The sequence below is a fragment of the Strigops habroptila genome, chromosome 9, assembly GCF_004027225.2.
Source record: "Strigops habroptila isolate Jane chromosome 9, bStrHab1.2.pri, whole genome shotgun sequence".
NCBI lineage: Eukaryota > Metazoa > Chordata > Aves > Psittaciformes > Psittacidae > Strigops > Strigops habroptila.
In genome coordinates, this window is record NC_044285.2 from 42,563,657 (window position 1) to 42,580,660 (window position 17,004).

General features: G+C 46.4%; 1 protein-coding gene across 1 annotated transcript in view; it reads left to right on the forward strand.

Annotated features, from left to right (window-relative positions):
• Nucleotides 1-17,004, forward strand: part of GPC4 (glypican 4) — a 66,198-nt gene that overhangs the window by 16,903 nt on the left and 32,291 nt on the right. Inside the window, exon 2 of the mRNA XM_030497944.1 lies at nt 12,990-13,148. Coding sequence (XP_030353804.1) covers nt 12,990-13,148 — 159 coding nt within the window. The remainder of the gene's footprint in view (nt 1-12,989; nt 13,149-17,004) is intronic.

Sequence of the window (17,004 nt, forward strand, 5' to 3'; positions counted from 1 at the left end):
AGCAAACAAACAGCGAAGACAGAAAAAGAAACATAAAACAGCAAACCCAAAGCCACAAATAGAGAACAGGCTTTGCAGATTGATTAGTTCAAATTTGTTTATTTGAAGTCCCAAAAGTTCGCATCGTCGCTGTTTCGGGGTGTCTCTCAAACTTGGCAATATGTTCACCATGTGTTTTCAGATCAGCTTTTCCAAGAAAGACCCTGGGGTTTTGTGTGGTGGTGTTGACTTAAACTTTAAATGGAAAGGAGGCTGGCAGGCTCCAAAAACTCATTTGTAGCCTTGACATGTAGGTGCTGCTCTTGAGAGAGTTATGCTCTGCAAAACTTTAGTTTTGTGGAGGATTTTCCTTGGGTGTGTTAAAGAGTACTGAGCATTAAGACGTGTTACCAATTGCTTTTTTCTCCCATGTCCCTGATGGAGACAGGTTTAGGAATATTGGAGATGTGATAAAAGTCTGGTTTTACTTCTGCTTTTCAGGGTGCTTTGGACTAGAAAGTGCTTCCTGCCTTCAGTAACAGATCAATAGTGCAGCTGTAATATGTATATTTTTTACATATTTGGCTTAAACACCCCCCAAATCCCCCAGACAGAGGAATTGCAGCCTATTAACTGTTGGCCATTAATGAATCAGGTCTAAATGCCTTGATTGTGCCTGAGCTTTCTAAGCTGAAGCATTTGCATAATACTAGTATGGCAAGAATGCCTCCCAAGGACAAGCAATTCGCTGCGCCTCTCCAGGAAGGAGTAAGTACATTTTGGGTTGCGCCGATACCATCTCGTGCCTTGGTGCTATCAAAGCGGGTGGAAGCTCCCTGCTGCTCTGGCAGCCCGGCTCTGATGTTTTTTCACATCCAGGCGTGTTGTTTATCTTTAACCAAGACTTGGATAAACTTCCAAAATAAATGAATGTAGCAGTCCAACTCGGTGTGCTTTGGCGGAGGTTTTCGGGAGTGACTCAAGCGTTATAAATATGAAAGTAGCTAGACTTCAAACGCTGCTTTTGGACTGAGTTTTCCTGGTTGTCTCCTGAAGCAGCAAAGGGGACTTTTCCTTGAAGAAAACCTTTAAGTTTTGCCATTTAACCCCCCCCTCCTCCTTTCTCTTTTCATTTGCACCCTCCATTCATGTCTGCCTTCCTGATTAAGAACTAATCAGTGAAGATAGATTAGCCCGGGAGCATTGCAGCCCTTGGGACCGGTGCAGCTCCGGCGGGTCAGGAGCCGGGAGGCACCGTGGGGTCACCATCACCATCGAGGAGGAGGAGGAGGCTGAGCGCTTGAGTGCACGGAGGAATGTGGTAACGGGATTTAAAGGAAACGTACAGAACTAACGAGGATTAAGGCTAATTGTCCAACGAGGGGCGGCAGGATGTGGCCACGTGGGGAGAGACTCTGTTCTGCAAGGGGCAAGTCTGGTAGTTAGGGTCTGCTCATGGAGGACTTGGGTAGGTTGTGGTTGGCTTAGAACTGGAAAATAGTGTATCGGAAAGGGATGTGAGGGGAGTCAAGTTCTTCCTTAAAGACTTTGAGGCTGTTGGAGCAAATATTTCGCAGTTGATGGGAAACATCCTATAAATGAATGATTCTCGCCATGGCTGGGCTCTGTTTTTGCTGGCATTGCACAACTGTTGCTTTGTGCAGGGAGCTGACATCCCCCAACTGCTGAATGCTCATCGTGGGGCTGAGCTGGGGCTGGTCCGAGGCCACACGCTGAAGGGCTTTGCATGCCTGTGAGTTTGCTTTGAGAAACAGGGTGATGCTGTTGGAGGTGTTTTGGGGACCTTGCTGGTTACTTGGGTCTTACAGAAAGGCTGCAGGTATCCCTTGGTTTGAATAAGGAGGGATTTGGGAAGCGAAGGGCCTCAGGGTTGGTCCTCAGTGAGCAACAGTGGAATGAAATGGTTGCGGGCACTGACCATCGTCAAGTGGGACCTGAGGGAGCTGGACAGCCAGGCCAGAATTGTTAATCGCATTGTATTTCTGTGCTCTGGAGATGATTTGTCTGGCAGAACATGCAGTTTGCATGTGGCCCTGCTGTGGAGGATGCAGTGATGATGCCCTCCCAGGGAAGAGTTTTTCCCTGGTATCTAATCTCAATCTCCTCTCTGTCAGTTTAAAGCCATTCCTGTGTGTCATGACACTACATATGCTTATAAAAAGTCTCTGTCCAGATTTTTTTAGGCTGCCTTAAGATATTGAGAGGCTGTTACAAGGTCTCCCCAGGCCTGAAAAGAAAAATGCACCCAGCTGCTCTTGTCTAAACACTGGTGTCAGGCACTTTACCAGCCTGGCAAAAACCCCTCCTATTTGCCTCAGTGGTGAGGAGGAGGAACCGATGGTGGTCCTACTGGGCAGCATCATGGGCTGCATTGGCCCATGTGGATGGGACGCCTGCCCAAGCAGCCTCATTCTTCCTTGGCCCTCAGGTTTTAGCCATTCCTGATGGAAGCAGTCCAAAGCTGACCGGTTTCTGTCTTGTGAGGTGCGTTTGGGAATGTGCAGCAGCAGAGGAGAGTGCCCATTTCCTGGCATGAGCTGACTGTTAGATTATAGCTGGACTTTGCTACACGTGAACCCTTAAACCTTTACATCTTCCTGTATGTACTTTTAATAACCAGAAGTTGTAACTCCTGCCCCCCCAAAAACCCAAGCAAGCAACACTCTTGCAAATCAAGAAGGTAGAGTGTTTCTCCTCAGTGCAGAGCTTAGGCTCATTTTTGATCCCCCTTAGTGGGATTCCCAGGGATTCGCGGCCAGTGGCACATGGGGTAGCAGGAGGAAGGAGATACGGAGTCTGTGGTCTGGTCCAAAGTCCAGGCTGCCTTTGCTGGTTGGGAAATAAGCCCTGCCATTGGCAGCTGTGTGGAGCAAGGGATTCATATGGGTTTGCTGTCAAAGCCAGGGGAGGGAAAGGAGACCTCCTGTCCATGTCACCTACGACATGGGTGTCCCTGGCTGGTCCTGGCTCTGCTGAGCCCCTGCATGCCACTCACTGTCCTCCCTGCCCAAAAACACCCAATGCAGGGTGAAGGAGTGTGTCCTTATGGGTAAAATACATCATCCTGCTACTTTCCAGTGCCTATTTTGGGTCCCTCCATAGAGAATTAATCTCTGGGGAAGTTAATTAACATCTCTCTTGTGTTCCAATTTATAGATTAGATTATTGTTTGTATAAAGCCTGAGCTATGACTTTAATTTTATTATAAGTCAAAAACAGGAAATTGTGGCTGAATTTCATGAGCTTTGTTTCTTATTTAAGGAATTGAAAACATCTTTGGCTTTTGGGACTTTGTTAAATGTTTACTTGGGTCGTAGCTGCCGGTTCACATGGACTTAGTACTCCTATTCCTGCTGGTGCTCTTGTAAAACGTGGCAATGGTAGCTTTGCTTTGTGCGATGGTGAATGCTTGGTTTTGGTTTTGCAAGAAGAAAAACTTCACTTCTGTTGAGCCCTTGGGTAGCTGGCAACATGGGAAAGGTGAGATGTTTGGGGAGATTGACCACACGGCTACGGCAGCACTGCCCTGGGACAGGGATCCTTGCCTTGAAATGTGCTGGTGCCATCATTTGGGAGAGTTGTGGCTTTGCACAGTTGTGCAGCTCTCAGCTGGGGAGATCTTTATCATAGAATCCCAGACTGGTTTGGGTTGGAAAGGACCTCAAAGCTCATCCAGTTCCAACCCCCTGCCATGGGCCGGGATACCTTCCACTAGAGCAGGTTGCTCCAAGCCCCTGTGTCCAACCTGGCCTTGAACACTGCCAGGGATGGGGCAGCCACAGCTTCTCTGGGCACCCTGTGCCAGCGCCTCAGCACCCTCACAGGGAAGAACTTCTGCCTCAGAGCTCATCTCAGTCTCCCCTCTGACAGGTTAAAGCCATTCCCCTTGTCCTGTCCCTACAGGACCTTGTCCAAAGCCCCTCTCCAGGTTTCCTGGAGCCCCTTTAGGCACTGGAGCTGCTCTAAGGTCTCCCCTTCAGGAGCCTTCTCTTCTCCAGGCTGCCCCAGCCCAGCTCTCTCAGCCTGGCTCCAGAGCAGAGCTGCTCCAGCCAACACCCCCAAGTCTTCCTCAGGCTGCTCCATCCTGTCTCCCCCAGCCTGTGTCTGTGCTTGGGATTGCCCTGACCTGCTGCAGGACCTTTCACTTGGCCATGTTGAACTTCATGAGGTTTGCCAGTAGATGACCAGTCTGCTGGCAATAGTCTGTAAGCCTGGGTGCATGTCATAAGAAACTACTGTGTGTGTCTGAAACGTGGTTTTGTGCATTGAGGCTGGAATTGGCTGTGTTTGAAAAGGGGAAAAAAAATACTGGAAAAGTGGTTGCGAGCCATGTATCCTGCTTCTCCTGCCTGCCCGTGTGTGGTGTGAGCATCCCAGGAGGTGCCGGTGGAGGGTCCCTCCCCGAAGGAGAAGGACCGAAAATGGAGGAAGAAAATGTGGTTGAAAAGGAAAAATATTGCAGTTTGAATGGCAGTGTTTGTGGTGGAATCTGTTTTGGTTAAAAGCTGCCTTTTACGCAAATAGCCAAAAACTTCATGGAAAAAAAACCCCAACCAGGCGGATTTTTGGCTTTGTTTTGCCGCCTTCATGGGGAATTTGAGGAAAAAAATGATAAGTCTCATAAAGAAAGTAACTGTCTCCCAGCCAAATCGCTTCTGTTTACTGTTCCTTGTGCTTGAGGCTTCACTAATTCTGTGTGTGTGCTGTTCCCAATGGATTCTTTTGCCTCCTCCTCCTCCCCTTAATTGCATTAGGTTATACTTGGTGGGGTCATTTTGGGGGAGTTATCCCTGTAAAATCTGCTGGACAATTTCTGTGGAATTCTGCAGTCTGCTCGCTGGCTCTGTGCAGGTTTGGGGGCTTTTTTAATCATAACCTTTATTTTTACCTTTATGTATACCCAGAATTACTGACTCTGAGTGTTGGGCTTTCCAGCTGTTCTTTCATGGCTAATGGAGGGACAGGGGCACTACCTGTCCTTGCTGTCCCGGAGATGGGTCTCTTGTGCGCCTGGTGTATCCGTCCTCTTCACCAGAGAAGTGGAAAAAACCCAAGATATTCTTCAGCATAACTTGTCTGTTGTGTAACACCTCTTACATAGGGCATATAGGCAGAGACATGTTATGAAAACTGTTTCATGCCTCAAGAATTTGATGGTAATAAAGAGCATTTGCATTTCCTAAGTTCTCACTCAGCAATGTCAAGTAGAGGGTTTTGGTTTTGTGTTTTAATTAAGAAACAACTCTTGGTTTTTATTAAAGGTTTCTGTCTTAGATAGAGCCAGGGAGAATCCTCTAGTTAACCAGAGCTATTTTAGTCTCCAGGTTTGCTTAAATAATAAGTTTAATTATGTAGTATTATTTTTTTTCCCTCGTCTTATTTGTATATTCAGGTCTTTGTGTGGTTGTGCTCTCTTTTGATGTTTGCAGAAATGCATTATCTTCATCTGTCTGGTTTGTGTTTGGTGTGCCACTAATTGACTCAATATCCTGTTTGTTGGAATGAAAGCACGCTCTATTATGGCATATTTTTCCAGGGTGTAAAACCTCACAGTTTTTGGGCCACCCTGTTGGAGGGAAATTGTTGGTTGTGCGGTGGAAACGAAGCAGTGATAGTGTTTTTCCTCAGGTGAGCAGGGTTTTAACTTGTAAATGAACTCTTCAAAACCCTCCTGAAGGTGGGATCCTGCATCCTCCTTGCTTGGACCTCACCTGCAATGGGCACAGATGCACTGTAGAGTGTTTTGGTCACTGGGGGTCTCCACCTGAACCTCTTTGTTGTCCCAACCACAATGGGAGAGGAAGGGATCTTGGTTGACCAGTGGTGCTTCTCCATGGTTCTGCAGAGAGCAGAGACAGGTCTTTTGTCTTTTGCTTGGGGCTGAAGAGCTGCATTAGGAGCGTGGGAAGGTCTCTCCTGGTCTGCCCCTGCCCAGGAGGGATATCCCAAAATCACTCTGCTGAGCCTCAACGGATGGAATTTGCCTGGACTTGGTCCTTCAGGGACTTGGCTCTGTCATCAGCTTGAAGACGAGCTTTGTGGTAGTAATTTGGACTTGAGCGGGTGGAAGGCAAGAGCCCTCTTTGTGTCCTAAGTTGCTCTTTCCATTAGAAAATTAAGGTTCCTAATGTGAGTTTAGCTTAATGTACACACATAGATATAAATCTCTCTTATTCTCTTAAGTCCCTGACCCTCTTGGCAGTAAATTTGGGAACCTGAAGCTGTCAACAAAGCAAAATGGAAAACTAGAAGCCAGACAGACCTTGGTTGTGTACGATATTTTAAGTAACTGTAGGTACATGCTATGGAAATAATTAGGATTATTTGTTGTGTTGAAGGGAGGTATGTCTGAGGTATTGTGTGCGCTGGCATTCCCTGCGCCTGCAAGATGGATTAGCAGCTGAGTTAACAGATGCAGTAAAGCTCAACTGAAAATAGTTCACTGTTGTTAAGTGTAGGTGAAAGGGCTTTGGTTTGGGTATCAAAGAGTATATTTTGACTGCTTGACAGGTTTGAGGCGGGGGGGGAAGGGAATTTCAATATTATAAGCTTGCTCTGTGAGTCTGGGGAGTTTTTCTGTGCGTTAGAGTAATCAGCAAAAAGATGAAACGTGCATTGATTAATAACCTAAGTGGAAGCACAAGGGAAACAAGTGGCTTTAACATTAATAAGGCGAATAAACCATTTCTATAAAATGGTTGCTAATTGAGTGGGATGTTAAATACGCTGCACGCTGGCACACGCTGCCAGACTGTGGTACTTTCATAACCCTACCAAGTCAGCTTTGGGAGCTGACTGCACTTGTGCGTGTCTTCTGGCTTAAAAAACCCTGGGTGCTTGGAAAAAAGGAATGCAGGTGGGGATGAGCATCCTTGATGGGCGAATTGAGGACCAGGGCTTCCATGGCTGTGGAAGGGCTGGAGCCCCCATGCCAGGCTGGAGGGCGATGCTGGTTGCTGACTTCCACGGCGAGGACCTGGGTTTGGGTACATGCGGTGCTCTTTTTGGTGCTTTTTGGGTTTGAGATCACAATGGTAATGGCAAATGTTTGAGGAGGGAAGAAAGGAAAGCTGGCTCAGGTTGTGCGATGGTGGTCTTTTAGGATGGGAAATAATTTGTATTGGAAATGGGGTGTGTTATTTTATGTCTGATGGGAGTGGATGTAGGGAGGATGCTGCACAAAGCAATTCTGGAAATATGCAGTAGAAACAGTGGTTTGGGCTGGAAATGGCACTGTGTGCTTGGCAGCATTGAGGGAGGTACAGCTCCGAATGTCCCAGCCTGGTCTGACCTGCTGTGGCCAGAGGGTACCAGCAGTGCTGCATCGTTTATGGAATGTGAGCTTAGAAACTTCCCACTCTGCTCTTGGTGGGTGCATCACCTCTGTTAGCAGGACCTCAGTGCTGTTTTACATCTTTTCCTTCCTGGCGTGCGACTGTCTCCACAGGAGTATTCTCCCCAGTAAAATAAACACAAGTCCCACAGCAGCACAGCTTTAAAGCAAGCAGAGACGACTGACCACCAGTGAAAAAGGAGTGCTCTGATAAGAGCGAGCCATCAGCTAAAGATTCAAGTTTGCTTGCTTATGCTGGGCAAAAAAGCATCCCTTGAAGCAAGTGTGCACATGGGACAGCTAGGGAGGAGGCAGTAGGGTCACTTTGGATGTGTGGCGTATGCCAGAGCGGGATTATTTTTCTCCCTTTGACATTTGCAGCTTAGCATCATTTCACTTGGAAAGATTTATATGCCGAGACGCTCACTATCTGCATTTTTGTAGTGCTCTTCATTAGCAGGTATGCTTTTACAAGCAGCATAAGGAGTGGTCAGGGTGACCCAGCCTTGCAAGTGGGACAGGGGCTGTTATGGGTGTGTTGATTGTAGGGTTACAGCAGCACCGAGTTCACAGTCCATTCCCAGGGGTGCTGAGCATCCCCAGCTCATTTTGTAGCCAGGAAAACTGAGCTGGATTTGGGGGTAATTAAAGGTGATCGGATTGGGTGGATGGTTCAGCAGCCTTGTCTGTCTCGATGACTCTGCTGGAATCAATCACAAGCTCACGCTTTCCTTTCTTCTTCTCACCCCTTGTTAATGTGGGGCCGGAGCAGTGGAGCTGTGCTCAGGGGTGATGCTAGTGTTTCTTGTCATCTTTGTTGGGGGTTTTGTAAAGCCTCGGTAGCATGTCAATTATATATGATGGGTGGAAGCCTAATATTCTGTGATAATTAGAAGGCAAGTCTAGTGTGAAATCGGATTAGAGCCTGGCATTACAGTCCAGGATTCCTTCGGTAGTTGGTTCAGAGGAAGTCATAAAACTCTTTTAAAGATGACACAAGCCCATGTGTGCTATAGGGAAGAGGCAGAGCACAAGGCTGAAATGGTGGCTCTGCTCACTGGTCCCCCAGCAGTGTTCACCTCCTGCTCCTCCATCAACCCAGCTTACCCAGACTGTTAACTCACAAGGGAGCAAAGTCCAACAGTAACATCTCGGATGGTAAACTACTTCTGGCTTGTTTACCAAGCTGCAATGAAGGGCTAGACTGTGTAAAGGAGTCTACCCTCCTGCCTCCCAGCAAAGAACTCCTGCTAGTTTTGCAGCTAGGTATACTTAAAGTATGAACTTGGTCAAGGCAAGGTGAAGCAGGCTGAGAAGGCACATTAGACATCCAGAAACAACATCTGAAAAGGTCTTGGGAAATTGTTTGGAAGAGAACTGCTTTTCAGGATCATTGAGCCCCCGACTTTGCAGTACCCACTTACTCACTCAATGAAAACTTGTTTTCCGACACATTGCAAAATAGTTACTTGGTTTGGAAGGAACTCTGTGTGCCTGGAGTCTGCTAAATGTGGTGTTTCTGTAATGGCTTAAATCATAAGTTTGCAAGATTACCTTTCTGAGCGCATTTCCTTGGATGTACCGATCGCAACACTGTGTACCATTGCATTTCTATCTTTAAACCACCACCTCCGTTCCCCAAAGGTGTGCTGTTAACTAGCCAAGGAGCAAGCTGCTTCCGTAATTTTGGTCCCTCCTTTCTCTCTCTGTATTCATCTGTAGTGTAAAATGGAGGTAAAGGCTTGCTGCAACAGGCCATGGGAATGATCTGCTGCAAATCCATGGCAAGCTGCAGCCATGGTACGTGTATGTGGTGGATATGTGGAGTCATTCTCTGCTACTTAAGCTCTTTTTGCCATGCGGCCCATGATGTGATGATTGCACACCCTGCCAAACAATTCAATAAGAAGCCTAACTTGAAAGGAAGCTGTGGCAGAGTTGTAGTTTTGCTGTGCTCACATGGTGATAAATTACAAAAGCTGTTGAGTCTTTAACACTCAACAGTAGGTGAAGAGTTGCCTTCTATGGGCATTGTTTGATGAGTTTTAACTTGGGAAATAATTATTGCTGAATGTGCCCTTGACAGTGAGTGCGCACCAGGAAGGTTCTTTACATAATGTACATAAACATTAGGTCTCTGCTTCAGTGGGACTAAATAATCTGGTTTTCACTCCTTTTCTATAGAGGAGTGAACTGGAAAGACAAAGAGCATTGTCTTTGGTCTTGGCTCTGGATCAGTGTTTTCTATGTGTAACTGGTCCATGCTCACGTGGACCGCTGGCAGCGGCTGCCTCATCGTTTTCATTCCCCTGCACACCATGGTTGTAGCACTTTGTGTTTTGAAGCTGTTTGACACCGTGCTTTGGGGTCTGTCCTTGGAGGCATAAACAGTTCCCACCACCACAGCCGCTCACCGAAGGGGCATGTGGTGGATCCATCACCCAGGTAGGTGATGGGATGTTGTGTTGCTCTCCCTACAAACTCGGGCATGGGATAAGTCCTGTGGATGGATACTGACCGGATCAGTTCTGCTAGCTGATGTAAAACAAAGGCTAGACGTGACTCTTCTCACCAGCTGAGTCAGTGCCTGTTGCTTTGCTAAAGTGAGGATATATTCTTGGGGATGTGGAGGTGCTAAGGACAACCCTTCCTGTGGGAAAACTGGAGCCCCCAGTGTCTTTGAGTGACTTTCCATTGATATCTCCCACTGCAGCATAAGAAAACTGCAAGAAAAGCAGCCCACAGCCCTAAACATTCTGGTTTTTAACACCGGGTAACACAGTGCATCTCCTATGATTAGCACTGAGTAGCTGGAGCTCCTCAGCTCCAGACAGAGCTAATTCTTGATCATGAGCCAAGACCACATAGTGCTGACATGACTGAGAAATATCTTCCATAATTAGATTGCTTGGTCATTCATTTTTGAATGTCTGAGTTGCATTTTGGAGCATAATTCCTTAACGATCAACCAAATGGGATCTGTGCAAGCTTGATTTACTATCAGTAGTACTCTTCTTGCTTGGCTTTGCATGTGTGTCCTGGGGAGGCACCGTGCAAATCTGGCAGGAGGGGGAATCAAGGAAAAAGAATTTACTTTGTAACGTTAGGTGGCTGGTAACTTTGGTTTAGTAGTATAAATAGATATAAAAATGTTATTTGTATTTGTGAAGTACATTGGGCTTTTATATTTTTTGCCATAAATGAATTGGAGTAGTTGTTAAAAACACTGTTTTAGGGATCCTAGGGCATGTGTGAAGAACTTGAGAAGTTGCCAGCATAACTAGGAAAAGAAATCCTGCTATCAGTAGGTTTGAATTTGCCAGTAGGGTAGAGGCTTACCCCTCCAACACAAAAGAATGGGAAGTATGTGAGTTTAACCACCAACAGCAGGGTGCGTCATGGAAATAGGACTGAATCTGTGAAATGTATTTCCAGCTTACTCCCCTCATAAGAGATATAGGAAAAAAAAATCAACCCCAAACCATTACAAGAGTTTTGAAATGGGATTATTTTGACACCTCAAACCTAGCTGTCACTGTAGCTGAAATTATCACTTCATTGCACTTTGTTTCCCATTGTGTCAAAGAGCCATAGTCCTGTATTGAAATAGAGCTGTGGTGCTTGGGCATTTTCCTTTTGTAATGCTTGCTAGTCAGGCAGGCTCATTCCAGGTATGTTCCAGGATGGATTTGGTGATCAGGATCTGAAAATCTGCCTCTTCCTCTCTTAATGCCTTGTCAAGCTAAATGGAGCCACATCCCTTGGTGCTGCATACCTTAATGCCATGCATTTGCTGCTGGAGGTGCTCCTCTGAGGTGGAAAGAAATAGTGTCCATGAAAGAAAAATGTATCCCCAAGGAGATAGTGAGTTTTTCTGTGTTTTCTGAAGGCTGTGCCCAAGTGGTGCTGCTTCCTGTAACAGCCTCTGAGCTTTCTTTAACTCAAGAGCAGCGGATGGTCTTGTGCAATAAATTAGCTGTGGCAGAATTATCTGTTGGTCAAGGTCTCTGTAATGCCAGGGAAAACAAACAAACCCCATAGCACAAGAGGAAAATAGATTTAGGAGGAGAGGTTCTTAGGAATTCTATATATAGATTGGTATATTTATAGATATAAATAGATATATAGATATAGATATTTACAGTATTTATAGCTTATTTTAAAATGGTCCTTAAGTGTTTGAAAGGAGCGATACCAACATTTCTGAGCTGGAAAGTGGTGCAAAGGGATGCAGAAGTTCAGTAGCTGGGCAAATGATGTTGGTATGAGGTCTGGCACAAGGCAGGCAGAGAAGCAACTGTTAGTCACGGGCAGGCTTTGTTTTGCACTGTGCAAAACCTACTTTTGTTTCTCTAAACCCGCTTTCGATGCTCTTTAGTAAGTGCATGGTTCACAGCCTGTTGTGAAGAGGTGGTTTGCTGTGCGTTTGCCATGACTCCCTGAGCCTCGGTGGTGGTTGGAGGTTGTCGGTGGCTTTCAGGGTGTGAGCAGGTAGGGAAGAGCCTTTACTCCTCCATCTGCTTCCTCGGGATGGAGGATAAGGTTTGGCAGCGGGGTGTGAAATGGGAAAGAAGGCAGCAGCTTACATGTAGGCTGTGTCTTTTAAAACACCATCTGACTTGGAAGGATGAGTTTCTCATGTTAACTGCTTGTTTTGATCGTATCTTCAGCGTTGACAAAGATTTGCACAGTTTGCCCAAGATTGAACCAGTTTAGTGTCAGCCCACGGTGGTGCTGCTGGTTTGTGGGACCTGCCAGAGAAGCTGGAGCTGAGGATTGCTATGGGAAGAGTTTATCATGGCCCACCAAACTTGACGGCAGCATTTTGTTGGTGGTGCTAGAAGAAGCTTCATCCCACACTGCAGCAAGATGTTCTGAAAGCAAATTATATGGGGCCAGATCCTGTGCCCAGATTGCCCATGAAAGTTTGAAATTGAGCTCTGGTAGATAACTGAAGCACTTGACAATGGCTCTTGACCAAGCCATCTTGAGCCAGATGACTCTTAGGAGAGAATCATCTCTCAGGGTGAAGGGGAAGAAAAATCTGAATTTTGCAAAACCAACCCCCCCGTTTCAGCCAGGCTGATGGCAGAAAACTGTCAAATTAGGAGCTGGGAGATATAATGCTTTTTAATGAGCTGTAGCATAAACCAAATGTATTTTAATATCAGTGATAACTGTGCTTCTGAGAGATTACTTCTCCTGTGGTAATTGGAGATGAAAAAAAAAGGATTTATCTGTACAGAAGGACTGTCGTCATTGATATTGTGTTGTGTGCAAACCGAATGAATTGGAAGTAATTAAAATACTCAGCAAAAATTTCATGGAAGATATCATAGAACATACAGGTCAATTTGCTGGGTCTTCAAATTATACTGTGTGAGATAATTATGTGTTTATTCCATTTATTAACTGAATAAGTAAGAGGCCACTTTTTAATGTTCTTGCAGAAAGACCAGATCATATTTACGTGTGTTGCTATAAAGTTCCTCTACAGAATCAGGTTTTGACGTGCCCAGTGCGGTACTCGTGGTGATGAGAGGTGTCTCCTTGGAAGGGAATGGTGCTGTGGGTCCTCGCTCCCCCTGCCTCACAAGCTGACCTCTTTGCATAGAGAATCCTTCTAATTTGGGGTATTTTCTTCCCTGCTTTTCAGGTGACCATTTGAAAGTTTGCTCGCAAGGCTACACGTGCTGCTCCCAAGAGATGGAGGAGAAGTACGGTCAGCAGAGTAAACACGACTTCAGGAACGCCGTTGTAGAGCTTAGCAATCACCTACAAACCATGTTTAGTTCTCGATACAAGAAGTTTGATGGTAAGTGCAGAGACCTTGAACTTGCTTTCCTTGGGATCAAATATAAGAAACCCCCATCCTGTTCTCTGTGCAGTCGTTCCGCTCTGCCTCCCCTTTCGCTGGGAAAGTTCATGACTTGTGTCTCGGAGGGCAGAGCATGCCTTGTTTTGCAATCCCATGAGAGAGAAGTATTTGCTGATTATGGCTTTCTGTTTCCCAAAGATCTTTCCTTCTGATTAATCTCTCAAAAAAACATTTTGCCCTTAGTATAAGCTCACAGTGAGTTTTGTTGGTACATCCCCGCAGTGCATGTAATTGTAACGTGCGCATCTCACAGCCCCGATCCACAAAAATGCTGATCTTTCCCAGCGTGTTATGAACCAGCCGGATTTGTATCCATCTCACATAGCCTTTGGGGCTCAGCAGAGCAGCAGATGAAGTACAGAGCTGGTTTTGTGAGGAGGCCAAGGGTTCAAGTGTGATGCAGGGTCAGAAGGAAAATGAACAAAGTCTCTGCTGAGTTCCCATCACTTGACTGCATTAACTGCTGACTGATAGGCAAATGACTGGTCTGGGTATTGCCCTCTGATCCACAGCAGTGTCCTGTCAGAGTGGGTCTCCGTAGGGCTTGCACCCATCTGAGGTCTGAGCAGCATCTCTTGGTTTTGCTGCAAAGCTCTTGTTTGTGGCAGTTCCCTCAGTGCTCCCGGTCACTGCAGCCCCAGCACCTTGGCATCCCCCCAAGGGAGGAGCAGAGCATCAGGCTCCTGCCTGGGTTGTCCTTGTTGGCTGGGGAATGTGGTGGCACCCACTTGCACATGGCAATACCTGAAGAGTCAGGTGGACTGGATTGCTGAAGCTGTTCTGCTTGTACATCATCATTGTTGTCTGGTAGTAGAGGGAGATTCCACTGCACAGCATCTCTGGACATTCTTCTCCCTTGCTCAGTCATTAGTTCTACATGGATTTTCTATTAATATCCCGAAATCTGTGTCTTGAAACCTCCCAGGGACCTCCTTAACTCAACTGCAGCAGGTAGCAGCCTCTTTCTTTCAAAAGGGTAAGTGAAAAAGTCCCTGGGTATGAAATTGCAGTGAGTCACAGTGGAATGATGCAATCTTCTTGATAGCATCTAAATCTGCTAGCTAAATATTTCCCTCTTAACCTCTGTTGTCTCTACCTGCTGGTACACCAAAGGGGTGATAGAGAGAAAACCAAAGTGTCTAGACTTGCAAGCTTATTAAATGCAGAACAAGATACTTAATGAAATCCAGCCCATAGATAAGCCCTTTCAAAGAGACCAGAGGAACAGCATCTGCTTCACCTTAAATGAACGATGAAGCTTTTTGAAATGCTGCCTCGAAAACAAAGAATGCATGCAGGGTTCAGTGTCTTAGCACCCCTGACGTGGTGCAGACACACTGCTAGGTGTGGCTGCCTGCTTGTAGGATGAGAGATGGCTGCAGGGCCGCGTTTTGTTTTCCGTCTGTCCCTCGCAGCATTCCCTGTGCTGGTCTTACCCTGATCTTGGCCCTGGGAGTCCTTGACAGGCAAATCTGGAAGGGGATGGTGTGATCCTCTTCCCAGAAGCTGAATTTACTGGGCCCAGCCTGTCCCTGCAGGGTGTTTCTCTGCCCTGTACAAAACTAATGAAGGAGAATTAACAACCTCCTCAACCTAGTCCTAAAGCCTAATGGCTCCGTCTTTGAACATTTGCTAATATCAGATCTAAATCTTCATTTGCTGCAGACAAAGCTGATTTAGGGAGTTTTTAATCTTACCTGGGGTGGAAGCAGAGATTAACTGATTACTGTCCTCCATCATTTACCTCTTGGAACACTGAATCATGCCTGCCCCTCTCCTTCCAGCCCAGTCACCTGGAGGCTGAAGGCACACCTCCTTCAGCAGCACTCATGCTGGTAGCTGGGCAGGTTGAGGAGTCTTCCCTCTGAGGTCCTCAGACTCTTCCGCAGCATCTCTGGAGTGCCAAGCCCTAGGCTGCTGTGGTAGTTGTGTTTGTTTAAGAGCCTGCTGTTGAGTGATCAGCTGCTTGTGGTGTGGTGGTTCCTTCCCTCAGTCCTGCCGGTTGGTCATCAGGTCAACTGTGGTCAGTTCTGCCCTGCACGTTTTGAGTTCTCCTTGTTGAATGTAATTCTTCCCACACTTTTTGGTGTAACATGCCCAAACTGCAGAAAGCAGAGACAATCGAGACCCATATATTTGTCCCAACCTTTAGGGCTGAGGTTGGAAAAGCTTGTGATCTCTTCCAGAACTCTTCCTTTGCATGCTCTGATTTTAGCATTTACATGTCTTTAAGGGCTGCCTCATTACTAGTACCTAAATCCATCCAAATGAAAATCAAAGTGACACAAAAAGCTGCGCACCTCTGCACTACAGCTGTGTAGAGAGACTGAGCGGTCAAGGAGAGTTACTGCAGAGACCAAATGCTATACCATGAATTGGTCTCCCAGCAAGTGGGGTGAACACTCCTCTTGCAGGGTGACACATCCCCATGCTGCCAAGAGCCTCTCCAGGATGCAGCTCAAGCAGCAAACTGCATCCTCCAGCTCTTTGGAAGTGTTTGTTGTGGGTTTTCTGGCTGCTAATCTCTCAGCCTTGACATTCAGGTCTGAGAGGAGAGGCAAAACTGTGCTGCCTGCATTATGTGCTTGACCTTTGCAGCAGTTGCTGCTGCGGAAGGACACTTAAAGTCCTTTGGGTGGAGGCTGGGATGCCCTGTGGCTTTCGGAGTGTTTGAATCAGCTGTTGTTGGAGCACTGTGTGCTGTTGGAACCGTTGCCAGAATTGCTCTGATCTGACACCAAAGCCATACAGAAATGGATTATCTCCTCTTAATCAGGAGCATGGAACAAGCTACTGATTATCCATCCCCATAGGGCTGACCAGAAGTCATTTCGGCTCCTAATGCGTAATGCGACAGCGTCAGATCCTCCTGCGTGTGTTTGGTTTGCAGACACTGGGAGAAGACTGAAGCTTTGGAGTCCCCTATCTTATATATCCTGTGTAAATATTTGCTTAAAGTACAGCTATGTATGCTCCTGAGGGTTTCTCCTGTTGTAATTTAAATCACTAGCCTGATTCTAGTGTAGCAGTAAGGTATATAGTGTCAGCAGTAAGGGGAATGCTTTTCTGATAAAATGAAAAGCACTTTGGGAGTTGTTGGATTCCCCACTGCTAGGTGTTTTTAGAAGTGAACATCTGCTGGTTTTTATGGTGTACATGATCTCAGATATGTTTATGGGCTTCACTGAGAAATTAGTGGGTGAGATTCTCTGGCCACGTAAAAGCGTCTCCCTCTGTGACAGTGAGAGCCCTGGGAAAGCCACAAAGCTGAGTGGCTGTGGTGACATCTCATGCCACAGAAGCAGCAACAACAGTCGGGGCTTGAAACATATTACACACACGCACTTCTTTGGTTTGGGTTTTTTCTCCCTTTGGCTTGTCTCGTCTTCACCGGGCAGTGCCCTTCCCTTCCCTCTCCCAGGAATTAATAACATTAGTAGGATTAATGGTGACATTAAGGCTGCATAAATGCTTGGTCCCATTTATTAAACTTGAACTTTCACCTCTTTTGCCCTTTCAGGCTGAAGTTTTCCATGCCAGAGGCTGTGCTGGCCAAGCAGTGCTTTGGGGAAATTGCTCAGCTGTTTTGAGGAATTGGAGCAGGGACAGGACATAGCCCATAACTCTCCCTCAGCATTTCCGCTATTCTGTTGCTTCCTAGATAAGATTTCTTAGGGTTTTTTTCTTATTAAAGACACCTCCTGGATCTCTTGGAAGACATAACTGTTGTGCCAGGCCTTTCTGGGGGGATAAATGATGTGTTTTGTAGGCTGGTTGTGGAGTGATTGGGAAA